This window comes from Rhizophagus irregularis, chromosome 15 (genome assembly GCF_026210795.1).
Source record: "Rhizophagus irregularis chromosome 15, complete sequence".
In the NCBI taxonomy this organism is placed as follows: Eukaryota; Fungi; Glomeromycota; class Glomeromycetes; order Glomerales; family Glomeraceae; genus Rhizophagus; species Rhizophagus irregularis.
In genome coordinates this window covers 4,112,969-4,134,435 of record NC_089443.1, presented here as the reverse complement: position 1 = coordinate 4,134,435, position 21,467 = coordinate 4,112,969, and the positions used below count along the sequence as shown (strand labels likewise).

General features: G+C 38.2%; 7 protein-coding genes across 7 annotated transcripts; 4 read left to right on the top strand and 3 right to left on the bottom strand.

The window, feature by feature from the left end:
* Positions 1–471: 471 nt before the first annotated feature.
* Positions 472–1,362, top strand: OCT59_007637 (uncharacterized protein; the record flags this gene model as incomplete). The annotated part of the gene is made up of 3 exons (XM_066150078.1): positions 472–522; positions 645–758; positions 859–1,362. 3 exons carry the CDS (start codon positions 472–474, stop codon positions 1,360–1,362), a joined length of 669 nt encoding a protein of 222 aa, XP_065998821.1.
* Positions 1,363–1,898: 536 nt separating this feature from the next.
* OCT59_007636 (uncharacterized protein) lies at positions 1,899–2,207 on the top strand (the record flags this gene model as incomplete). The annotated part of the gene is made up of 1 exon (XM_066150069.1): positions 1,899–2,207. The coding sequence occupies one exon, from the start codon at positions 1,899–1,901 to the stop codon at positions 2,205–2,207; it is 309 nt and encodes a 102-aa protein (XP_065998820.1).
* A 643-nt stretch (positions 2,208–2,850) lies between these two features.
* On the top strand, positions 2,851–3,063 carry OCT59_007635 (uncharacterized protein; the record flags this gene model as incomplete). The annotated part of the gene is made up of 1 exon (XM_066150057.1): positions 2,851–3,063. One exon carries the CDS (start codon positions 2,851–2,853, stop codon positions 3,061–3,063), a length of 213 nt encoding a protein of 70 aa, XP_065998819.1.
* A 5,310-nt stretch (positions 3,064–8,373) lies between these two features.
* On the top strand, positions 8,374–8,889 carry OCT59_007634 (uncharacterized protein; the record flags this gene model as incomplete). Its single annotated transcript, XM_066150050.1, has 1 exon — positions 8,374–8,889. The coding sequence occupies one exon, from the start codon at positions 8,374–8,376 to the stop codon at positions 8,887–8,889; it is 516 nt and encodes a 171-aa protein (XP_065998818.1).
* A 7,410-nt stretch (positions 8,890–16,299) lies between these two features.
* Positions 16,300–16,704, bottom strand: OCT59_007633 (uncharacterized protein; the record flags this gene model as incomplete). Its single annotated transcript, XM_066150044.1, has 1 exon — positions 16,300–16,704. One exon carries the CDS (start codon positions 16,702–16,704, stop codon positions 16,300–16,302), a length of 405 nt encoding a protein of 134 aa, XP_065998817.1.
* A 109-nt stretch (positions 16,705–16,813) lies between these two features.
* On the bottom strand, positions 16,814–17,284 carry OCT59_007632 (uncharacterized protein; the record flags this gene model as incomplete). Its single annotated transcript, XM_066150038.1, has 1 exon — positions 16,814–17,284. The coding sequence occupies one exon, from the start codon at positions 17,282–17,284 to the stop codon at positions 16,814–16,816; it is 471 nt and encodes a 156-aa protein (XP_065998816.1).
* Positions 17,285–17,955: 671 nt separating this feature from the next.
* OCT59_007631 (uncharacterized protein) lies at positions 17,956–19,809 on the bottom strand (the record flags this gene model as incomplete). The annotated part of the gene is made up of 2 exons (XM_066150028.1): positions 17,956–18,574; positions 18,635–19,809. 2 exons carry the CDS (start codon positions 19,807–19,809, stop codon positions 17,956–17,958), a joined length of 1,794 nt encoding a protein of 597 aa, XP_065998815.1.
* Positions 19,810–21,467: the final 1,658 nt, after the last annotated feature.

Below are 21,467 nucleotides of genomic sequence, written 5' to 3'. Positions count from 1 at the left end.
AATTACCACGTAAGTGTCTAGAGCTTTGGTACAGTCTATAATTTTTCATTTACCATCGTAATATTAACATGTATTCATTTCCGGTTCTTAGCTTGAAAGAGGCGTTGTCATGTATTCCACCACCCATAACATATTCTTCAAAATGTACTACATCAAAGAACTCTACAAAGGTTAATGGTGTCCTTCTGACAAATGTACAACTTTGGGGTGACTTTTTCAAGGAAGTGAATCAGTTCCGCTTCGAACAATAACCGATATTTGAGAGGCCACAATTTATTCAAGATAAAGTGGTATTAAATGAGGAGGATGTTCATGTTGCTATTGACGTCAACATTTGTATAATGTTAAATAGGTTTATGGAATCAGAATATGATTTTTCAAAATGACCTCCTAACACTCCTGGCATACCAGATTTCACCTGTCATCTCGTGGGTTCATTGATCTTGCTAAAAGAAAGAATGTTTAGAAGATATGGGTGAACAAACATTTCCTGAGTTTTATCAGACGAGTAAATGCAAAGACGTGATTCAACAAATCTACAATTATATGGGCAGAAATGAACTTAGATATGATGTTCTCACCACTATGATAATCACTGGTTCTTATGTTGAGAGCTTTGGATCTCAAAAACTCTTCCACTGCAGTCTGAATCTCCACCTGTACTCAAGGCATATGCTTATCTAACTCGACGGGTAAAAGAGAATTCTAAGTCTCTTAAACCTCAAGTAGTAGTACCAGTTCAAGGAACAATAATTCACGTACTTTTCAATCACATTCAAAATCGCTTTTCAGTTCATCAATAAGCCAACTACTAACTTCCGTGAATCAACAATCATCTTCTAACATCCCGTAAACCAGCAAAATTATAACTTCACAGACTTCAAGTTTAAAAGTATACTAGGTGAGGGACGCAGTGGTAAAACACTGCTGTGTGAGTTTTGTGATAATACGATTGCTTTGAAGAGTGTTGACTTATCGAAGGCCCCACCATATGTTCTGGAAGAAATGCAAAAAGAAGTTGAGATTTATAAAGACCTCGTTGACATTCAAGGCAAGTACATTTTAAAATTAATCTGTTATGGATATTATGGAGGAGGTATGAGCTTCGTTATCAGTATGATCATTGTTGGTACTATATTGAGCAAGCATAATATAATAAAACGTCAAAGAACAAAGGCTCTAAAGGGGTTAGAAGCAATCCACAAGTATGGCATCCTCCATAATGACATTCGAGAGGAAAACATCTTAATTAATGACAATGACGACATCTACCTGATTGACTTCGGAATGGCAAGTCAGGAGGACACAAAAAAGAAGAGAAAGCTTTTCGACAAGAACAGCTCAAATATTCTAACTTGCTAGATAGATATAAAGCGTAAGAATTTATTATTAATAAATTCCTATATTGTGATTCTTGTAACTTTAGTTTCTCATTATTAATAAATATGAACTTTATAGCAGTCATATTGTAAAGAACGCGAGGTGAATTTTTAAGTTACGTAAATGCCAAATAGTTAGTTAGATTGTAGGAATAGATCCTAGCACAGACGTCATGTATCATAATATCCTGAACATTTGTATTTATTTTTCGCATGTATTAATAAAATACCATGAATATTCTTCTCGCTTATCATCACTTGATATGCAAAACTATGAAATCCTGAGACTGTAACGTGCATCACGATCTCAAATTTTAGCACTTTTTTATATGAAGTATTTGTAAAGTATGGTATTTGTAATTTGGTATGACTATTAAGTCAGTTGTGTAACTGATCAACTGATGAGTTGGATCAATCTGTGTGATAATTGATTTCTTATATATATCCCAAATTTCCATATTGCAAAAAAAAAGATCTCTTTTCTGTTTGTCCATTGTCATACAAATAAAAACGTATAAAATGTTTACAGTTGGAACGTCCATCAGACTTTGGTGCCTTATTGGTAGGGACAACTTTATTATCGACCTCAAAGAAATTATCAAGAATAGGAAGCAAAATAAGTTTGCTAAGGTTGATTTCGATCAACTCATTCTATGGAAAGTCAACATTGATCAAAGTCAAATTAAGACCACTTCTATTAACGATATATTAAATGATGAAGACAAATTAGAAAACTCAGGATTAACAGTTGTAAAAACCTTTCCAAACACCAAAGGAAACAATGTTAAAGTTATCATAGGAGTGCCTGCTCTCGTTGGTGAGTTATAACAAATATAGTTAGCATGATAGTTATAACTCTTCGCCAATAATACCAAATACTTACTTATTCTTGTGCTTTTCTTTTCTGCTTCTTATTGTCAAACCCGCCCAAAAAATACATTCGCATTATCATAGAGCAACCTGATGCTGGTAACTAAGTGAGTCGTAATAAATTTTATCAACGCGAGTGAACGAGACATTGTTTTAACTTTTCATTCTTGTTATTTAATAATCAATGAAAATACTTAAAGTCGAAGAAAAGGGTAAGTAACTACCTTCAGATATATACTCTTTTTTTCTTCATCTAGAAAATGTTTGATAACTTGTACTATTTCTTATCTCTAGCTATATACTACCAATATAATCAATCAAAGGTAATTCCTATGAAAAACAGCATATGGAATGATTTTGTTAAATTATTTGAAAGCCTTCAAAAACTTTTTGATCCTATAGGCTCAATGATAGATTATAACTTTATTATTGCGAATAAAAGAGTAAAATTTGACTCTAAAGAAGTCTTCGTTGAATTCATTGATAAATACCAAATTCGCTTAGAAATCCTGTTATAATATTAGATACTATAAAAGGTATGTAATCATTTGTCGATTATAAAATAAATCATTGTCTAACATAACAATTTTCAGGCCCCTGCATGACATATACAGAACTTCTAGATACTTTACCAATGTCATCAAAACTTGGAGAACCTGAAGAATGGTATTTTAATAACCGCAATAAAGCTATTTGTCTCAATCACCACCCGCCATCAGCTTCTAACACCGTACCTGTTATCCTACATTGTTTGATTTTCGGTATATTTAAAGATCACTGTGAGGAAGATCTAGAACACAGTGATAACCTATAATTTTTGTCTTGAGATGGCTAAATTTTATACTAAAGAAGAAGAGTATCGAAATAAAGCAAATAATTTATTATCAAAATATCTTGATTGTAGAGTAGATTGACAGAAATTAAAGTACTGATGGTACGGTCAATTTATATCATAAAATTAACATTAAATACAAAAATGAGTCATGTTTGACCAAATCCTATGCAGCTGTGCTTATCTCGAAAACTGTAGATACTATTTATTATTTTGTAAGAACCAGAAAAATACTAATACTAATATGCCATGTTTCTTGGTTAATATTGCAGGTATATCTATAAACTTGCATTGATATATCTTTACTGAATTTGTGAATAACTTAGTACTAGATCTCAGGGCCTACCTTCACTGTATATGGTGCTGTGCTTTCAGATACTGCTATAGTGGATCTTTTTATCCCGACCTATCACCTTATTTAGCTCAAGAATAATGAAAAGATGATGTCATTATTTTCCAGAGCATTTCATGCTTTGAGGTTATCTCTTCAAGAACTAGACAAGTATTATAGAAATGTACCTCAAATTTACTACCGCCAATATCCTTTATTTCTTGATTTGACGTTAACAAGCCAATCGGAAGAAGTCACAAGTCCACAACTTTTAAAGTTAGAATTGATTTCCAATATGGTAGTTATCTGCTTTGAAATACTACACTTCAAGCAGATAACAAAATACAAGAATTTTCAGTATATGTGAAAGCTGTTTAAAGAAAATATTACTCACCTCAAGCACAAAGAATTTTATATGAGAATAGACATTATGCTCTATCATAGCCACCAGAAATAGGCCTGAAGGTTGGCTTTTGATTTATATAGAATGTCTGTAAAATCATGTAACATTAGATAAAATCTTAATAGTGGGAAGCGGAATTCCCTAAGAACGGAAATCATTAGAGTAGTTAAAATTTTATATGATAATAATTTTATGCACAGAGACTTGTGATGTAACTGTAAATATTGGACTTAATCATATGAAATAGATAAGTAATATAACGAAAAGAAGATCACATGATAATAGATCACATGATATGATACGATATTTATGATTGGATCATGTGATAGAAGTTATATGATATAATCACGTGATAATTATGAGATAAAAGATAATAGAAAGTCACGTAAAAAGTAAGTCACATAATGGAGGTCTTCACAAAAAACATGATTGAGATTGAGATTGAGATTTCATATAAAATTTTTAATCTTAATATGTTAGTAAAATTGAAATTCTATACTAAATTTCAATCTCAATTTCAATCATGTTTTTTGTGAAGACCCTAATATCCCAATTGTAGCATAGATACTAAGATAGTCACGTGATATAGATAAATAATATACCGAACAGAAGATTACATGAAAGTCATATGACCAGATAAATAATAATGTTTATTGAATGATTAATGAAGATCAGATAGATTAATTATGGAGTTGATTGATTATGACATTACAACCAGTTTATTGAGCTCGTCAATAGTAAGGTTGCCTGCCGAAACTCATTTGGCCTGGTGCCGAAAGCCGAAACTCTTTTATTAGTGCTGAAACTGCTGAAATGCCGAAACTGCCGAAACTATTTGCAAGTTTCGGCATAGTTTCGGCATAGCTAATACTAACATCTTGATATAGTTTCGGCATAATTTCGGCATTCTATAATAATTTTTTTTCATTAATTTAATTCCAATATATATATACGTAATTAAATATTTTATTTTATTATTTATTTTATTGTAATAAACCAATTTTTATAAACAATGGTATACTATAAGAAACACACTCGTTTCTTTGAAGCAATTAAATAAAACTTTCCATATAAAAAAGTCTGGTAAAAAAAAACAAAAAAAATAGAAAGAACATTATAACGTTTCTTCAATATATTAAAAAAAAAGATTCCTTCCCCCTTCCTTAAGCTTACATACCAAGTATCCCAAGTTCGGGTTCTTCAAGTTCCTAGGAGTCTGGTAACCTAAAAAAACAGAAAAAAGAAACGTTAGTACGTTTCTTTAACACAATTAAATACAGTACCCCATATACTTACCAAAGACCGGTTCTTCCAAGTTCCTGGGAGTCCGGTATCCTAAAAAAAACAGAAAAAAGAAACATTAATACGTTTCTTTAACACAATTAAACACAGTACCCCATATACTTACCAAAGATCCATTCTTTCAAGTTCCTAGGAGTCTGGTAAACTAAAAAAAACAGAAAAAAGAAACGTTAGTATGTTTCTTTAACACAATTAAACACAGTACCCCATATACTTACCAAAGACCGGTTCTTCCAAGTTCCTAGAAGTCCGGTAACCTAAAAAAACAGAAAAAAGAAACGTTAGTACGTTTCTTTAACACAATTAAACACAGTACCCCATATACTTACCGAAGACCGGTTCTTCCAAGTTCCTGGGAGTCTGGTATCCTAAAAAAACAGAAAAAAGAAACGTTAGTACGTTTCTTTAACACAATTAAACACAGTATTCCATATACTTACCAAAGACCGATTCTTCCAAGTTCCTAGGAGTCCGGTAACCTAAAAAAACAGAAAAAAGAAACGTTAGTACATTTCTTTAACACAATTTAAACACAGTACTTCATATACTTACCAAAGTCCAGGTTCTTTCAAGTTCCTAGGAGTCCGGTATCCTAAAAAACAAGAAAATAGAAACGTTTGTACGTTTCTTTAATACAATTCAAGAAAAAAATTAAAAAAAATTAACGTTAGTAAAATATACTAACGTTAAAATAAAGGGTGGGCGGGCGATCATAAAATTCAACGTTAAATTACCTTTTTAACGTTAAAAAAGTTTTTTTAAAAAAAAAAATAATGATAATGGTTTAAAAAACCGTTTTAGATTATCAATGATCAGTTATGATCAGTTAAAAAACTGATTGGAGTTTAACTGAATTAAGAAACGCCGAAACTATATGTATATCATATGATATACTGCGCCGAAATGCTGAAACAGTTTTGGCAGTTTTGGCAGTTTTGGCATTTCAGCATTTTCAGTTGCTTGCCGAAACCTAGTTTTGGCAGTTTTGGCAGTTTCGGCATGCCAAAACTCCCTAGTTTCGGCAAGCAACTTTAAGTCAATAGGAATAAATCCCGATATAATAACAAGTTTATCAAGTTTATTAATAGGAATGATTAGGAGAAGTAATTATAGATAGATTATAAGTTGGAAGATTATTTCTTGAAAAGATTATTTCTTTATGATAGAATATTTCTTTATAATGTAATATTTGAAAAATTTACAAAATAATAGATTAACAAATTAAAGAATAACAGGTTTAAAAATGGGCAATAAAAAAACACAAAAAGGAGGGAAATTTGACCAAGTTTTTGTAATTCAGATCAAGTTCAAAATAACTCAAATACCTTTTGATTAATAAAGTATAAATATACATCCTTTAATTATTTTGATTGTTTATACTGTTTTCTTATAATGAAAAAGTACATTATTATAATAAAATATTAATTATTAAAAGTTATTTCAAATATGCTTATTATTTGCTCAAGCCTTAATTGATATTTTATTAAAAGTATAAATTATAAGTCGAAATAAACATAAACTTTTGTAATAAAAATTATCAAAGTTTGGAAGTTGAAATATAAATAAAATGTTGTGACAAGAGCTATCACAGTTTAAAAGTTAAGGTAAATATAAATCTAAACTAAGCGAGAATACTTTAATGTTTCATTAAAAATAAAGATATTAACAGTTAAGGTGAAATCCTTTTGATTATCAATGGGTGGCAGACATTGGTAACAGTGAAAGGGAAATATTTTAGTTTGTCGACATAGTGAAAGAAAATGTGGCTTTGATGTGAAGCTAATCAATTTTGAATGGTCAGGACTTGCTGGAACAGCATGTTATTCTCATTTTATGAATCATATCAGGACCCCAAATAATACTAATATAATTCACAAGTAAACTTTAAATACCAAAGTAAAAATACATTTTATGACATAGCTCTGTCAGTATTGAAGCTAGGAATTCGTTTTTACTATCATTAGAATCCTCTCATCAAGACGAATCTAATGACATAAATTTTATTAAAATCGAATCACTGGTTATGTTAAAAACAGGGGTATGTAGGATAACAAAATTTTGAAAATATTCCTGTAATACGCAACTTTTGAAAAATTTTAATATAAACTCTATGCAAACTTAAATGTGAGTTGTCTGCCCCTGTGGGAATGTGACATGTGCGATGGGGTCCTTCTTAGGATGACCATTCCTTCCAGAGTATAAATAATATATCCTTAAATGTGAGTTGTCCCCCTCCTTTCTCTACTCAGTGTTTTGACATTTCCCCTAATCAATTTAATCGTGAACTTAGTTTTTCTAATATTTTACGAATTGGTACTATCAATGTTCAATCTATAGTTTATTCTTCAAAACAACTAAATTTATTTTCTCTAATAATTTCTCATCAACTTCATGGTTTGATCCTTACTGAAACCAATTTACGATCGCCTGCGCACAAATATGTGTGTGAACCTTATCTCTCCCAATTTTCGTATCACAAATGGTTTTCATTTTCTCCTTCTGTTAATTACCATGCGGGTATTGGCATAATTCTTCATTCTAGTTTAGCTATGTATGTAATTAGAAAACGGTTTTATAAGGACCAGTTAATATCACTTTTTCTCCAGCTACCGGGTCGACAAAATGTTTATATTATTAGAGCCTATATACCTCCTTCTAGTGGACTTAATAATAGATTAATTTCTTGAATATCATTCTACTCTCGTTTCTTAGATTACTGATGCGCGCTCCGCTGATGCTCACGTTTTATTAGGTGGTAAGTCGTCGGGCTGGTAGTGTAGTCACTACGTTCCTCCACCTCGGCCAGGGGCCTCGCAGTACCTACATCCCCCCTCCGTGGGGCAGGTTTACCTGCCACAGTACCATGGTCTGCCACGGTATTTTTCCACTTTTTTTTTTTCTACATTTTTTCTTATATATAACTTACTATGACAACTATGGCAACTATGGCAGACTACTTAAAAACGGAATAAAAATGCGAATAAAGCCAAAATCAGACAGAATTTCCTGCCATAGTACCTGCCATAGTACGAAAAACCTTATAATAATACTATGGCAGCCTTAGTCAGCCCCTCAGACCCCAAAACCCGATTCACGCTATGATTACCCTTTATATACTCACCTAGACCCTCCAAGTATGATTCCCTATGTCCTGAACTATGGCACCCGAACTATGGCAGCCGAACTATGACCACTTACTCCCGTCAGAAAAAATATATTCGGCAATTGAAGATTAGGTAACTATAAGTAACATACAATGATAAACTTACACGCCGCCACTTCTCTTGCCGAAGATCTTGGTCTCGATCTTGTAGACATCTATGGAATCCGTAAATGGATCCAAATGCAGGCTTCGCCCTTCAACGACCCGGACATAGTAAGAGAGATGGTCAGAAACCTTCCGATCAAAGAATTCGGAAAACATCTCAAGATAAACAGACTCTGGTACAACGGTTGTAAAGCCGAGTTGTGGAAGCGATATAAAGAAGCTGAGGAGGTATACAAACAGGCAGTAGACTACTACAGGGAGGCCATTGGCAATTTCAATGAAGCCGATCAGAAAAAATACACTAGGTTCGCAGGAATGGTGGCAGTAGAAAGAGCTCTTCTCAGATGTGGCTTTATAACGCAAGAGTCCGACTGGGAGAAATGGACTCAAATAACGTACAACATCCAATTGCTTAAGGAAGGCCGCACTCTTGATGACTCGGACGATGAATCAGATGATGGAGAGGTATCTCTCGATGACTCGGATGATGAGGAATACTTTTAGAAGGCGGTACTAATCTGTCTTTCTCTTTTTTGCTTCCTTAAGGCATTTATCAATACACTGTTTACACGCGTCATCAGACTCTAAAATTTTTTGCCCAAGTTTTTTGCATTGCCTATTATACGCCGTCTGATGTCTTTTAGCCGCGGTTTCTTTTTTCTTCTCCTTGGTTTTCTTTTTGATAACCCAGTCTATCCCAGTAAAAGTATTCTTATGCATCCCACAAACTACACAGTCACCATGTAAACGATAGCGGCCATTTGTGGTCATATCTTGTATTTCACTAGCAGTCTCGGTTTCCTTCTTACACTTTAGGCAGTAAAATCGTGTCATCTTAAGATTTGAAGTCCGAAATCTTTCCTTTAATTTGTCGTAATATGTCGCATTTAGAGAATTATTACAAATACTACAATCTCTCCGGAGTACCGGCACGAATTCTAAAAGGTGAGGAGCACTACAACCTATATAAAAAGCCCCTAAAGGAGAAGTCATCAGAGCGTCCACAAGTAGTTGTATGGAAACCAAATGCAACACATCAGGCAGATCTTGCAGAGATGCCAGTCGACCCCAAAGGATTCCACTATTTCCTCGTAGTGGTGGAAGTCGCGGGTAAACAAGTCGATGCAGAACCCCTAAAGGATAAAACTGCAAATAGGGTTCTAAACGGGTTTGTCAAAATCTACAGAAGAAATCGTATTAAGCCACCAACACACAGACTGGAGACAGACTCCGGATCAGAATTCACTAACGACCAGGTACGTGATTTTTTCCTGAACAGCCTAGGGGTAATGATGAGGTTCGGCGAACCAGGAAGACACAAACAGCAATCATACGCTGAACGAGCCATCCAAGCAATCCAGGAACCTCTCCTAAAACGAATGGTGGCACAGGAGTTGAAGACCGGGGTGACATCCGTGGAATGGTCAGAAGATTTCCGTGATGTAGTTAATAAAATAGATGAAATCTGGCAGAGAAATCCCCCAGACATTCCGACAGGGTCACCCAAAGTGTCAAAAAAGACAGAACTTCTCTCTGAAGGAACACATGTCCGAGTCAAGTTAGACGAACCTATTTCAGTACTCGGGAATAAACTCCATGGAAAATTTCATACAGGTGACATAAGATGGAATCCCAATATCCGTGTCATCAAAAAAATGATCCTCTCACCCGAACAGCCTCCTACGTATCTTCTTGATGGACCACACGGGCGTCTAGGTGTATCCAGATGTGCGTACACCCGAAAAGAGTTGCAGATTGTTCCAGAAAATGAACATCCCCCACCTGACTCCGTGATAAGAGGGCAACCCGAAAGATTTGTACCTGAGCGGATACTCCGGCATCGCATCAGGAAGGGTCAAGACCAGTATCTAGTCAAGTGGGAACGATACCCAGATACCGAAGCCACTTGGGAACCCGCTGACCGGTTGGAGGAGGATGTCCCTGCCTTAATCCGCAAATTTTGGGAATAAAAAATAAATATTCCCTATTTTTTGTCTCCTCGATTCACATCAGAAACTATCGGGATAAAAACATTCTTCTCATTACAAGTAAGGGCGATATGTTCACGTGATTCATGGACATCATAATTGTAACGTTTCAGACACGTCCGGCTCAATCCAATCTCCCTATGCTTGTAATCGCTTAAAACCGCGAGATTCTCAGTGATTACACAATCAGGGGTTAGTTTGATTGACACACCTTTTACCATGCCGAATGTCCTACCAGAACCCGGAGCGCCGGATATGTTATGTGTAATACTCTTGTCGATATCCAACCCTAATTCTTCAGCGGCTTCCCTCTGAATAAAAGACGCGTTAGCACAAGTGTCTGCTAAACACTGAATTGCTATCCCATTGACCTTCCCATCCAGCGCTAAAAGATCTTTAGTATTCTCCAAACGAGCTATGTCAATATCCATCGGGTCATCTTCCCTGATATCCTCTTCTTGTTTTTCCTCAACTAGGTCTTCCGGAATCTCCGTACTTTTACGAGCAGACTTTAATTCTTCCCGAAGAATCTCGCGGAGTAATTTTCTAAAATCTGCAGACCTTAATAAACTTAATGAATCATTTTTGGTGACGGCTTTTATAAGTGTGGGCTTACTACTAGTAACCTTCACAGGAATCTTAATAGGAGTCATTTTAACTGATTTTTTTGGAACAGATTTAAGAAGTTTCGAGATACTTACACCCTTATCCGAGTTTACTTTTTTTTTGTACTTCGAACCGCACAAATCCGAAAACCACCTTCCTTATCGGGAACAATTTTCAAGTCATCAAAACTCGCGGTATTAGTATCAATATCCATAGCATCATCATTAAGATCGAGGTTTCTCATTGCTCGGGCTAATTCCAGATCATCGCGTCTATCTTTAGCCTTCTGAAGTCTCTTTGGAAATCTTTTAGACGTCTCATATTCCATAATAAGATCAATAACATGTTGATCATCCTCACTAGTCCACTCAGGAGCATCAGGGTCACCAGGGTCATCACCAAAATCATGATCTACATAACCATCATCCCAATCAGGATCCTGATGATCCTGAACAACGCGTGGCCGTGGCTTTGGCCGAACAGGTTTAATCTGTTGTCTATAGACCGGTGGTTTACGAACTGGCTTAGATGCTTGTAATTGTTTAAATTGTGCCTGGAAATTCTTGGTAAGTTCTTCGGCTTGTGCCTTGAGCAATTCTTGTAATCGTTCTTGAGTAATAACGTCTGTCGACCTTTGTATTACAGCACCTTCGTGTGGAGTCACGGGATGAGTATAGCCAGCCAATTCCTCTTTTTTAGCCTTTTCAATACCCTGACGCCTTTGTAATCCATAGAACATTTCGCCCTTTCGTCGCTCAAGATCACTCAATCTATCGATTAATGTATTAAGAGATGCCGCCCCGATTCTGGAAGCTTCAATAACGTTTTCCGGCAAAAGTCCTCTATAGAACTGGTCAGTAACCATAATTCGATTATATCCTACAATATCCCCAGCCCTCTCAACTCGCTTATAGTAAGATCGAACAGGTTCACCTTGTTCCTGGTAAAGATTACTAAATCGTATCTGAAGTCTTTCTTCTACGACGGTTGGAAAATTTGTACGCATATGCATAAATGCTTGATCCAGGAGAATCCCCTGTAAGACTATTGGTTGATTCTGGACAGCAGCATTAAATGGACCTCCATGATTTCCCAACCCATTAACGGGTTGATGAGTAGGACGTCCGCCCGCACGCCTCCACTGCTCTTCAACTTTAAAATTCGTTCTAACGATATCAGCGCGTGATGGGAAAAATGCATCTCCAACGGTTACCGCCGCATTACCTGCAACCCTTGAATATACATCAGCATCAGACCCGGGTAAGTAAGTACCAACATGTAATCCATTAGCAACCTCAGGAACAGCTAAAGCTCTGAACGCTCGGCGAGTAGCACCGGCTCCACCATTTGCAGTAGCCACTAACCGAATATTCGAGAGTTCCCAATTTTTTCCAGTAAGTTCTGCATCAAACCACCTCGCCGCTTCATCTCTCATACAGCTACGAAGAACCCCCATCGCTCGCACCCGACCAGGAGGCGCACCGGCATTGTCCAATGGATCAATACCAACGGTATTAATATACCCTAAAAAGTTATCAATAAAAAGATTAAGATCTTCATCTTCCCGACCATGAAATATGGGGGCAGCTATACCAACGGCAGCCATATCGTATTTTGTGGATGGTTGAGAGGAGGTGGAGGAAGGTTCAATTGTCTGATCCGAAACCATTGTACTTGGATACGCAGAGCGGCTATTTGTTGGAAAAGTCGATTCCTAAGACGTCCCAATGTCCGAATTCCAAAAAGAACCCGATTATTGGCATATACAAGCCGATTTCGTGCCACATCACGCTCGCCTATAGCTCTATTACGTTCACCTATAGCTCTATTACGTTCTCCTCTCATAAGATTATATTGCTGCTGAAGACGACGATTAGTCGTCCGCATACCACCAAACTCACGTTCCAATTCAGCCAAATTAGCTTCTAAACTAGTAATAGTATCTTGTACGTTATTTAGCTCATCTTGTGTAAGACCTAACAAACCCGTTTGAACCTCGAGTTCATCTTGTAATTCATCACGTTCTTTTCGAGATCGATCGCGTTCCGCTTTTAATATATCACGTTCTTCGTATGTTTCTCTACAGCGATGAATTAATAAATTAAGAGCATGTTTAAGACGATGGTTTGCATTTTGTACATCTCGATTAACAACCATGCGATCACTGACAGTTAAAAAATCTGTTAGATCCTTAATTACCGCAACTAATGGTATATTATTCATATCACGCAAATCCCTAGGAGGCGGTCCAGTAGGCTCTGAAGGAGTATAAATTGCAATTGGTGTCGACATCATATTTAAACTAAATTAGAATAAAATTCAAATGGATCTTTATGTATACAATTTGGACGAGTACATGACCGACTCGAGACAGGGTAATGAGTTTGCCCCATCATGGCCTTTCCGTCTTGCCGTAGCAGGAAGTTCTGACTCGGGTAAGACAACTATGATCATTAATTTGTTAATGGGAGACAAGAAGGCAAAGGAGGATGGCGAAAGGTACATATTATGTGATGCGGTAATTCTAGTTGGCAGATACCTCGATGAACCGAAGTGGGCAGTCGTACGTGATTTTTTCAAAGAAGAAGAAATTCCGTTTACCGCAGTATCCCATAGTGAGATTCCAAATGTTAAGGACTTCAACTCCACCCAGGCTACTGTGGTAATCTTCGAGGATTTGATGGATGCGCCTAAAAAAACCCAGGATCTCATCACTGGATTTTTTACACACGGACGACACAAAAATATTTCATGTATTTATGTGGCCCAAAGATTCTTTACCATTCCCAAGGCTATTCGTGAAAATGTGAATTATATTTCCCTACATGGAGGTCACGGAAGTTTAACCGATACTAAGAGGATCATCCGCCAGTATACAGAAGAATCGGAGTCACTAGCTCCAGTAATCGATGACCTTACTCTGCAACGCGAATTTATAGTATTTGATCTTAGAAGATCCAAGAGCGATCCGTTATCCATTCGGGTTAGATGGGATACTAGTCTCAGTTCGATCACTGATCAATCTCAGTTCGATCCTAGTTCGAACTCAGTTCAATCCCCGTTCGATCCGAGTTTGAACCCAGTTCGATCAAAGTTTAGTCCTTATGGCCAGAAAGCTGTAGCTGAAGCAAAAAAGTCCTCCCAGCTAATTGAGTTTACTCGGGAATATCCATCGCCTAAAGAGAGAAAACACCTCCTCGTATCTGGTATTATAGCTAAGAACGCAGATACCTGGATTAAGTACGTCTTTCGGGAAGCCTACGGACTATCTGGTAAAACCCTGGGATCAGACTTCCAAAAATTCTTAGCAAAAGTACGGGATAGGACCACGAAGACTGAAATTCCAAAACCTGAGACCGTAAAGGAGTTATTCTCCCGATATGAAGTCCTGAAGTCTAGTCACCCTTTGGATAATAAAAAATTAATAGAAGGCATCGGGGTCCTTTTACAGATCTTTTCTAAGGGTCATATGGACCGTCGAGCATTACGAGTAGGGATCAATAGTATTTTGTAAGAATCTGGTTGCTTTAGCAACCCATCTCGCGAAGTTTTTCCGCAGAAGCCCTAAGAATCATGGCACTTTTTTTACGTCCTTCGAAGTCAATCCGTAGCATCCTAGCTTTTAATCCAATAGCTCCTAAGGCTCGAGAAGCAAAGTTCTTAGTCATCGGATTTCTTACATGATTTACATAGTTCTCATAGAATGTAGTAAAGGGTTCATCAATACCATCCGGATATGTATTCCGTAAGAACTGATATAAGGCAATTTCCCCACTGTCACATCCAATGGCTATAAGCTGTTCAAGAAGCCACTTCCTAGTATCCTCGTATGAATCTCCGTCCATAATTTTCATATCTAGTCTTTGTGTGAATAATTGCGTAAAATCCGCATTACTTGCCCGACGGATAATCTGGACCAACTTATCTCTGGCAAGTCCCAAGGCTTGTAAAGGTTCACTCTCGTCACCAATCTTCTTTATAATCTGTCTATACAACACGCTGGATAATCCTCTATATGCCGCTTTTGCAGAGAATACTCCACAGTTCTGACACTGGTTTATTACGATTGATGTTGACATGGCTATCTTTCTTTGATTATTCGCTCACTTAGTATCCTTCACAATCTTTTTTATATATTGTTATCTTTAAATACCTGTCATTTGTATAAAAAAAAATAACTGGCATTAAGGGATCAACCGTTGGAAAGACCGGAAGACCAGAGGACCGGAGGACTCACCATTAGGAAGCGCAGTCCTTGCACAACTTGTCCGTTAAGTCACTTGGGCTTACAGGCATGAGACATTCCCTACACAACTCAATATTAAGCTCTGCAAGTCTCGGGGCATGGTCCTCCAAAGTTCGTGGATGACCGGAAGGACCGGAGGAAGGTGTCCCGTTAGTCATATTCTGCTGTAAGATAAAATCATCATATTCATCTTGGTCAGCTTGAATAGCGGCTCTGATTTGTTGTATATTATTGAAAGTTAACCGCTGGCCATCAAGATTTTCCTCATTATAGCGTGTTTCATTGATGATTTCATCTATAAGCTCCTCCTCTTCAGAATGAACAAGGTAGTAGTCCTCAACTACCTCGTAGTCACTCTCAACCAGTCTATGATACGTTCTAGTACCGTGTTGAATATAGCGTCCTGTATCTGTATTTAAATATACAGGTTGTTCCTGGGGTGGAGGCGGTACGGTTTGTCTACGGACAAGCCTTCCATCGATATAATCATGGGATTCCATAACTATTCGATTAAAGGTATCTCCACCAACACGGATTGGACGTCCGGTTATAGGATTAGTTATATAAGGGTATGACATGTCTTTTTTCTGTACGTGTCTACATACCTAATTGTTATCTTCAATTTACAATAACCAAGTGACATCGTCATCAGTCCTTGTCAAAAAATGCGAGGATGCCTGATGATGAGGTTACATGGTCATCAGTCCTTGTCGCAAAACACGAGGATACCTGATGAATAAGTTATTGGATTATTGGCCTAAAAAGCATTCATGGAAAAACTATGGATTATATTACAGAAAATGTGAACGGAGTTCATGTCACGTGATACCCTGAACAAATGTGTAGAGTGTCACGTGATTTCATGCGGTACGTAGATCATTTCCTTTTTGGGCGATACCCGTTCCACAAAAAATCGATTTTGGTAAAAATGCGTTTGGAACCTTGTGTAACATAAATTTCCTTTTTCGGTAATTCGGGATTACGCGGTAATGCCGGCCGGATCTAAAAAATATGACTCTGCAGGGTAATTCCTACGAAAGTCAAGTACAAAATGCTTACTCCTGTTGAGTCCATTCATACCACTCCCAGTCCCCAAGGATCGCCTCCCCATCTTTGTTCACTTAATGCATACTCTATGGTTTCCCTCTCTTGGGGGTCCACGACCATCCCATTCCTAAGCATTTTCTCCATAATATAAAGCTGATCCTCGGTGAGGCGGTCTATCCAGTTTTTATAGAAGTTGTTTACATCTTCAAACGTCATCCACTCAATATCCCCCTTTTCAAACCGCTTTCCAAGAGCCTGGATTTCCCAGTACACATCCCCGATCGTAGTGGCATAATTTTTCCACCTCTTATATGCCTCTCGACGAACTTCCTGCCACCACACTCTATCTACCTTACTCGCTGCAATAAGGTCAGTATCCGGGATCTTTGCAACAATGCGTTCGACTATTTCTACTGGTAATCGGTCCAACATGATGTTATGTTACTTATACTATAGCTATCTTCAATTACTGTATGCCTATTACACATGGATAAAAAATATAGACTAAATTCGTACAGAATCGTAGGACCACAGGAGCCGCTTATGCAAGAAGTTCTGTTAAGGTTTTCTCAGCCTCGTTTTTAGTAATAGCTCGCTTTGGGGGACCGGTTGATGAGTCCTTAGTCGCATTATAATACAATTCGAAGAGGGCCTCAAGCTTATCTAGGAGAGCTTGTTTATTCTTGTATGATTCGCGGATTTTTGCTATTTTAGCAGTATATGCCGCATTATCTGGGAAGAGTTTTCTGGCCACGAACTTCACATATGATACAGGAGAATTTGCCGTTTGGATTCGCTTGATATACTTCACGTGGTCCTGGACGAGGTAACTGGTTTTGCTAAACCCAGATACTAATGCGATTACTATAGTATCTTTTAATGCGCGGATAATCTTGGGGACAGTTTCGTCAGAGACAACATTAGGCTGAATGCGCGATGCCTCGTAAATAACCTCCTCACTAGTGCTGTCAGTGCTGTTAACAATGCTTGCGAATTCGGTATATGTTGACATGATTCTTTGTACTTTGTAAAAAATATAAATCTTCAGTTACCTGTTCATTCGAATGAGAAAAAATAAATATGAACCTCGGGGTTTACACTTGGGATACTGCAAGACAGTAGAAGCGTCGCTCGGCCTTTTGCATCAATGGAGAGCCTGGTCTATATAACCAGGGGATAGCGACTTTCTGGATTATCCTAGCCGCTTTATTGTTCCTTCTTTCTATATATCTCCTAAAGGCATTCTGGATCATTTCAGCATGATGAGTATAATAGTCGAAATTAAAATGCTTTGGGCAACTATATAAATGTAGTCGCACCGCTTGATCCATGGAAGCATCGGCTCCCCATCCGCGATCAATAAAAGATTTACAGTAGGTACAGTACCACCTATTTGGTAGTCGTGATACTATTCTCCTAATGTGCACAATATAAGCATATACAGCTTGGACGAGACCTTGGATAAGGTAGCCGCCTATGAAAACCTATTCTACTACAAGTCTCATAATATTGCACAGCATTCTGAATGCGCTTAGCCCACGTGTGGAAACTTTCGTCGTCTTGTCTACCTAATCCGTCGGTGTTTTGCATTTGGGTATCTTGTAAGATTACATGTTCTATAGGTTTATTCAATTATGCTATCACGGTATGTCGGTAAAAAATAAACCTACCAGTTCTTAGCAATCATGTCCAGATAACCTTGTTCGCATTTTTCACATGGCAGTATCCCGCGGTTTCAAACTTGAAAGTCTTTAGAGTCGTATCTGCATTCTCTGAACAAGTGAAAAGCGCGGGGCTATCTGGCTGCTCTTCTAAAATAAATCCATCCGTATGGATACGTCGTACTTTATCCTTGTATGGTTGAATTGCCTCAGATGTGATTTTGCGACCACGTGCTAATAAGAATGGGGCGATCCTGGGATACTCACCTTTGAAGGGATTACCCGGGTTTGTGAACTGGAATCGCCACTGGTCAGATCCTACTGGTATGATAGAGTCGAGTGTATGGCCCTCTGGAAATGTAAACGGGTCTGTTTGATCTGCGGTGAGTGTCTTGTAATTACGCTTCCTCTGGCATAATGCTCCCCATAATGTGTTGAGGACTCGCTTTGCCACGTGGCCAGCTACGCCACCCTGGTTTTTAATTTTGAAGAGGAAGTGTACATACTCACCGAATATTACAGTTCCAGGGATTCTCGCTTCTCTATCATATATCAATGCATTTGGCTTCCCATCCTGTATTAACTGTATATTGAGACCAAGTTTTTTTGCTCGTTGTAAGTCGATGAATGTATAGATTCCCCTTTTATTCTGTCAGAAGAGAATATTATTCCCACTTATTTTGGCACGGAATAATCCATACAAGGCATAACCCCTGTGGTCGACAAAGTCATTAAGTGTCTGGAATTTACCCCGTCTGATTGGAAAGTTCGCGTTCGATTGTTGGATACTCGGGTATAAACTTGTTGCGTCATACTGTCTTCCATAGCCCTTCCACTCGTTATCTGCCCAGATTAATCCTCCCATCATTGCATCACTTAACCACTCCGCTTCTATCGGGTCAAGAGGATCATTGGCTGGAATTCCTACACTTAATCGTTCGAATAACCAGAGAGCCGTTCTTTTGTAAGACCAGTTATGGTATGATAAGTCGATTCCTAAACCGAACTTCTTTGTCTCCTGTAGAAAGGAATTCCGCTCCTCGTGGATTCTCTGATATGCTTTTTCAAGAGTTTCATATACTCCAGTCTTACGGTTTTTCTCGACAGGGATGAAAGAACTTTTGGAATTCTTAGTTTTTTGAAACTGCGCAATTGTGCAAGACTTAACTGTTTTGCCGTTGTATATTGTGACTACATTATTGGTCCCATCTTCATGGTATACAATGGGTAAATTACGCTTTTTATCTATTTTACTGGGGTGGAGTCTTCCAGGATTTAACGTGAGGGAGTAATGGCCTTCTGATAGGATGAGAGTCGCACGTCTATCGGACTTACTCTTAGAGATTCGGGTAATGTCCCCCACAATATTAATTGCGAGACTTCCTGCGAGTTGTTCAACCTTGTCCATGCATGAAACTGGGATGGGAGCATCGCGATTGAGACCTAATGCCTTTTTGATATACTCGGGCTTTTCGATTGACTTTGGCATTTTAGAGAATGTACCGTAAATATTTTTTAGGCATTCATACAGGCAATCATTTAGCTCCCCATTGCATCCTCCTGCGGCCGGTGGACTATCTCTTGCATAAATTATGAATCGTTCAAAATAATCAGGGTCTGCGTCATCCGGTAGTTGTGCTTCATCATAATGGTCTAATAGTGAAAAGAGGCTGGCTGGTTGGTTTCCTGATGTCCATCCACCGGGTTTCCAGTTTTCATAGGGAAGTAGGATCTGGAACTTTCTATCTGGAAATCGCGTCTGGAGAGTCTGACCGAGTCTGGCGATAGCTCCTCTGGAAAAGCGAGCACCAGAATACTGAAGTTCCTTGATGTCAGGTCGTGTTGGTAAAGTGCGGGCAATTCTTGAGTATTGCATTTTTATGTATATGATTTGTCTTCAACTATAAATAATATCTTTCTATATATATACGAAAAAAAAAAGAAATAATCTCAAATAGCGCTTACAATATGTCGTTGATAGCGCCCTCAGTATCCTCTTCGTCCCAGTCATCGATGATTCCATTGGAGCCTCCCATTCACGTTCCATATCAGTTTTTGGACGTTCCTCGGGGATCTCTCGCGCTTTACCCTTATCTGCCCTCATAGTTTCATAACCAGAGGGGGTGGGAATAATCTCGGCATTACGATTCTCCTTGTATATTCTTATTAAATCTGCGAGTTCTTTACGGCTAGGTATTTTAGGTAAGTATCCATTATATTCAATCCAGTCCTTGAAGCGGTCTACTACCTCCATAAGGTAGTACTGGTACTCGTCCTCAATACGCGTTGTGGGACATTCCTCTATTTCAAACGCGAGTATTTCCCAGTCATATTCGTCTGACGCATCTTGGTACTTGGCCCATAATTCCTTACCTGTATTGTAGAGATCATTGAAGACCTGGTCCTTTAAATTTTTAACCCATGATTTGCGATCCCATCGGTGTCTTTCTTGCCAAGCCCAGTGCGCTCGAGTGCCTTCCTTTGGTTCAGGATCCCGGTCAACTTCTGGTTCTGTGTCGGGTTCTGGGATAAATTGCTCTTCAGAAGCCGGTTCTGGGTCAGGCTTAGTGACAGATGCAGAAGATTCTGCGGGATACTCGGGTTGTTGTTCAGCAGCTGGGTTCACAGTTGTAAAATCTGAGTCAGATAGCAAGTCATCTAAAACGTCGTAGTTATCTGGCTCGGGGATAGGTTCTTCTTGGTCGGGTTCCTCGTCAGATAAATAACAATCTGAAAAGTTATCTATAGATTTATCGGTGTTTGACTCATTAGTATCTTCATCGGGATCTGGTTGTTCTTTTCTTAACTCTTGTGGACGTTCTTTTAAGTGGTCAGGCTTGGGTGGAAGCGGTGGAGGAGTCTTGCGAATTACAGGTGCAGGTTTTTCCTCAGCGGGTTCGGGTTTTTTCTCAGCGGGTTTTTCCTCAGCGGGTTCGGGTTTTTTCTCAGTGGGTTTTTCCTCAGCGGGTTTGGGTTTTTTCTCAGTGGGTTTTTTCTCAGCGGGTTCGGGTTTTTTCTCAGCGGGTTTTTCCTCAGCGGGTTCGGGTTTTTTCTCAGTGGGTTTTTCCTCAGCGGGTTCGGGTTTTTTCTCAGTGGGTTTTTCCTCAGCGGGTTTGGGTTTTTTCTCAGCGGGTTTTTCCTCAGCGGGTTTCTCGGCAACTAACTCTACTCCCTCTACTGGTGCTTCCTGTACGTCTTGTACATCTTGGATTACTTTACTAAAATTCTCCACGATTTTTGCTTTATCTAGTATGTAATAGTTTATTCGGGTACCTGAGCGGCTTACACGTATTTTAGGGGCGAATTGTTTAATCTCCATACCGAATTTATTGTCACTTAGTGTTTTGTTTTCACCCTTCTCACTGCACCAATTCTGGTAAGTGCTATAGAAATTTGTACACGGGATTTCAAGTGTGTCGCAATTGTCGGGCCACATCATTTCAAGGTAATATTGTATAAAACGCTGGGGATTCGGGATACTTGCTTCAATTAACTCCCGTTTCATTTGAGTATCAGGAATAGATCGGGGATTGA